Source organism: Python bivittatus, unplaced genomic scaffold, assembly GCF_059951505.1.
Source record: "Python bivittatus isolate LINGU-HERP-01145 unplaced genomic scaffold, Pbiv_v1 ctg000680_np1212, whole genome shotgun sequence".
In the NCBI taxonomy this organism is placed as follows: domain Eukaryota; kingdom Metazoa; phylum Chordata; class Lepidosauria; order Squamata; family Pythonidae; genus Python; species Python bivittatus.
Window position 1 is genome coordinate 8,152,812 of NW_028277095.1, and position 4,738 is coordinate 8,157,549.

The following is a 4,738-nucleotide window of genomic DNA, read 5'->3' on the forward strand; positions in this document are numbered from 1 at the left end:
GGGAGGCCAAGCCCGACCCTTCCGGACGTTCAGACGAGCGGGGGCCCGGGGCCACGAAGGGCCGCCGTCCCCGATCAGAGCAACCCCCGGCTGCGCAGGGCCCCCGGCCACCCCCCCGCCCCGGACTAACGGACCGGCGCGCGCCGCCGGCTCAGCCCCTCCCCCGGGAAGGGCCCCCAAAGATCGTCGTGGGGCCCCCAGCCAGAGCGGCCCGCGGCGGCCCCCGAAGCGCGAGCCCCTCTCCACCGGGCCGGAAAGCCGGAGAGGAAGGGGGCCCTCCGCCCGCCCGAGCCTCACAGAGACGCGTGTCGGAGGGTTCCCACGTTCCCGGAACCCTTCCCGGGGGGGTTGGGGCACCCGCGTCCCAGGGTCAGCCCCCCGACTGAGTTCACACGATCCGCGAGGCTCAACGTGCCCGTGCGAACTGCCCAGTCGCCCAACGGGAAGGAGAAGCACTCTGCACGTGCCTCAGAGCAAGGGCGCGCTAGGCCGAAGGGGCGCCAGCGCGGGGGACAAGGCGAGGCCGGAGCCCCCCGCCGGCACCGCGAGGGCACTCTGCACATGCTCCAGAAGCTCACCGCACATGGCGAAGCTGCTGCCGCTGCTGCCGCTGCTGCTGCTGCCGGGTCTGCGGCTGCCGGGCGGCGGCGGGCGCGGGGCGCAGGCGCACTGCCCGGCCCGCCATTGGCCCGCGCGGCCGAGGGGCGGGCCCTCCCCACGCCCCGCCCCCGGCTGGCTGGCACTGGGGACGTGGCAGCCGGATCTGCGTCCGGATCGGGGGAGCCTCCCCGCGCGGGCGCAGTCTACCGCAGGGCGGGGAGTGCGGGGCGCGCCGGCTCGCCCCCCGAAGCCCACGCCTGGGATGGGAGACCTCGGGGAAATCCCAGGGCGGCGGGGGGACCGCGAAGAGGGCCGCTCGCCGGCCGGGGCTCCTTGGGATGCCAAAGAGGGGCGGGAGGGCGTTTCATGCCCCTTTTGGGAAGGGCGAGGATGCGATGCGATGCGATGCGATGCGAGGGCTGGACTCGCCCGTCCGGGGTTGGGGCAGAAGCCCCGGGCGCAGGGTCGGCTCAGTCCGGCATCCCTGGGCCGTGAGCGTGGCTCAGGACCGGCCGTCTGTTTCGGGTCCTGGCTTTAACCGGGGCCGGGGGGCTGCAGCGGCTGCGTGCGGGCAACACCGTAACGGCGACTTCCTCCGCCCGGTTTTCTGGGATTTCGCCATGTGGCGCTCCACACCCGGAAACTTCTGCCCCAGTCCGTCCGGCGAGGCCGTCTGCGCCGCGAGGCCGCCCAGTTTCCGCAGTGGCGTTTCTTCCTCCTGGCTCACGGAGCTGAAACGGTGTGTGCTGCGTTGCGCAGAAACCCTGACCCAGAAAACGTCGCGCCTAATTCCGGTCCTCCCTTCCGCGCCTCTCCCCACTGTATGTGGAGCACCTGGGAAAGTTTCCAGGATTCCTGGCATTTGAAGGGCAGGTGGATTTACACAGTAGTTTGGGGGGGGGGTGCAATCCCCATCACACAACACTTTTAAGGCCAGGTACGTTTCATTCCTTCCCATTTCTCCATCTTCTTAGGTCCGCCCAGCTGCCCCTGCAGGTGCCCCCTGTTCATCCCGCACGCCTAGAAAGGAGACCCTCCTCCCTCTCTCTGCCCCCCCCCCGCAAACTTCAAAAGGAGAACAAAAAACTGGCCCGGCTGGTCCTTCAAGGGCTGACCGAGGGAGGGACGGAGGCGCTCCGCGGCCTGAGGCGGACGGCCGGCTGACTCAGCCGGAACAATCCGAACAGAAGCGGCCGGGAGAACAAGAAGCGCCGTTGCTGAAGTTCATTGCACGGGAAGAAGTGTTTGCTTTTGCGATTGGGAGGCGGCACCTGAGCAAGCGGGCAGCCGCCGGAAAAGATGACGGGGCTGCTCCTGGAGTCGTCAGCGGTCGCTGAGTGGAATAACTGGCCCCTGTAACTCGCCCACAAATGTCATCTGCAGCGTCCCGGGCTGGGGGCCCAGCGCTCCCGGAGAACTTTTAAATCGCTTCTGAACTGTCTCTCCAGGAACAGCTTCTTGGTTTCTCACGTGCCCTTTCCTGATCGGATCCTGGGCTAAGTCTTGCAAGCGACCCCGCTCAGCTTGGCCACTCACCCCTCCCTGAAATGGCACTGCCCCCAAGCAGACGCTGCCTGAGCGTGACACCAGCGGAGCTGGGCAACCGACGGCCTATTGCCTTCGCTTGGCCTTGGCCTGCTCGCAATGCTGACCCTCCAGCAAACGCTGCAGCGACCCATTCCACGCCTCTCGGAGAGGGTTGAATTATTCCAGGAACGCTCAAGCGTCAAGCTGTCTTTTTCCTGCTTTTGAAAAGGTTTTATTTCCTGATGGCATCGCGCCAGGAACGTGGCTTTGGCAGAAGTGGGAGCTCAGCCCCATCCCAGGACAAGAAGCCCGGGAGGCCCCGGGCATCGGAAGAAGGCCAGAAGGGCACCTCTGTAGCCTTGCTGAGAGGCTCCTGGAGGAACTTCAGAAAGCCACCGACTTTGGAGGCCGCTACTTCTAAACAAGAGGAGGACTCTGGCCGGGGTGGCCTCCGCCTAGTCAAGTGTCTCACCATCTCACGCCGAAGGTGGACGCAGATTGTTGGGATTCATCCTGCTTTCTCTTCTTGGGCTGCCAGCAGCGGTTCACCTGGGTGGGGAGGAGCTGCGGACTCCAACGCAAGAGGAGGAGGAGGCGGCGGCGGCGGCTCTGTTGCATTATGTCCGATACTCCGCGATCGTATGGACCAGCTCTCTCCTCATTTTCCGATCTTGTACGGCTTCTTTCAGTTGTTTTATGCTCTGGTCAGTGTCGGCTTTGATGGTGTCCGGCCACCGTGTTTTTTGGTGGCCTCATTTCCTTTTACCGCTGACCATTCCAAGCACAACTGCCTTTTCCAGCGAGTTTGATCGCGTGACATGGCTGAAATAAATAAGGCGGAATGTTGCGATTTTGCCTTCCAGCAAAGACATGTCTGGTTTCACACGCACCAGAACTTGCTTGTCACCAGTGCCGCCCAAGGAATGCGCAGGAGCCTTCTCCAACCCCACAGCTCGAACGGGTCGATTTTCCTGCTGTCTAGTTTTTTCACGGTCCAACTTCTGCAACCGTAGGCAGCCGTGGGAAACACGATCTGCATTTAGTTGCCAGGCCGATGTCCCTGCTTCTCCATGTTCGCAAGGCCAACACAAGGCCCTTCGTTAAATACAGCTAGCAAACTTTGCAACTTTTGTCGATGAATGTTGGTTGGGTCCCGCAGTTCCTCCCTGCTAAGGGACAAAGCGTCTGGTTCAGGGCTGACTCCCGTCTGGATCCATGCAGCTGCCTGCTCGATCTTGCGCTATTGCCAATCCTTCCCGCAGCAGCCATTCATGGAAAGGACCAGGCTAAGTGGCTGGTGGCCACTTGTCAAAAGCCCACCCAGCCACTAGGAAAACCTTAACAGTAGTTCCCGTGCCCTGCACCCCACCCTCTCGCCAAGCCCGACGGATCACTCTTGCACTCAAAGAGCCGCGTTGCAGCCAAGAGCTTTTCCCATCTGCCGGCAGCCTCTGGAACCAGCTTCCACTGGAACTCCACCTGGAGCATATCCAATGGTTAAAAGGGGCTCAAAACGTTTCTCTTGTATAAGCCCGGGTGAAGTTGGTTAAGCATCAACTCTGGCATACATTTTGATCTGTTAACTTATGGATTCATCCCCGAGAATCTGTATAATACGATGTACATGTTATAAAGACTCTCGGCCCTTTATAATCTGTACATCGGTACAATAAAACACCCACGGGGTAAGTGAATAGAAAAGAATGAGAATAAAACAAGCCAGCCAGTCCCCACGGGCATGCAGTCATCCAGGGAAAGTGGGCGACGATTCTTTTAAAGGCTACAGGTTATGGAGATGCTACGTTTTAAGCCGCAGTTTCCGGATGGAATGGCATGTTTTGGGCATAGGACAATTAAATCAACGCTGCTGCTGCCACCGCTGCTGCGGGGCCAGCTCTGAATAAGGTCAGCTGCCTTGAACGCAGCGGCACCTGTTGCTGGCCGCAGACGCCGTGGCACCAGTGATGCAATTTGTGTCATTATGTCTGACCCAAGTACCTGAGTCATGTCATCTGCTTGATGATGACATGATGCACAGGCTGTTTGTGTGCCCTTCGCCCGGCCAGCAGATGCCCGTGCTTCAATACTAGCTCAAGTCAAATGGTAAGAGGTAAATCAAAGGAAGGGCGGGCTGGTGCCTTGCTTTTACTTGTGGGGAGCATTTTAACCCACCATTCCCCAGCTCCCTTACTAAGATGAGTGACAGTCATCCTTTTTGGATTTACTATTGAAAATACATGACTCCAAAGCAGAAGGGGGTAGGGAGTTTTTTAGGCTTAGAAAATCTTGCCCCCCTACAAGATTGCTTAGCATCACTTTGCTGGAATAAAGGCACTATTATTCCCCCCTATTGGGGGGTCCACAGGGAGTGGGTCAAAAAAGTCAAGGTGATGGCCACAACCATGCAATCAAAGGTCCACCCCTTTTACATGCATCATAAAAAGCCGAGGGTCTTCAATCCCATGGCTGTGGCTGCTACCTTGACTTTTCTGACTCCCCCGCCCCCCTGCCCTCTCAGGGAACTACTAACGTGCATCCAAGGGCAGGAAATAAGACGTTTCTCTTAGAGGATTGCAGGAAGATACGCCAAGAATGAAGACTCAACACCCCA

At 59.9% G+C, this 4,738-nt stretch overlaps 1 protein-coding gene across 2 annotated transcripts in view; it reads right to left on the minus strand.

Annotated features, from left to right (window-relative positions):
* Positions 1 to 998, minus strand: part of GFPT1 (glutamine--fructose-6-phosphate transaminase 1) — a 45,790-nt gene extending 44,792 nt beyond the window's left edge. For both annotated transcript variants that reach the window (XM_088151988.1, XM_088151987.1), the window contains exon 1: positions 579 to 998. In XM_088151988.1, the coding sequence (XP_088008114.1) occupies positions 579 to 585 (7 nt within the window). In that variant the 5' untranslated portion in view covers positions 586 to 998. The remainder of the gene's footprint in view (positions 1 to 578) is intronic.
* Positions 999 to 4,738: the final 3,740 nt, after the last annotated feature.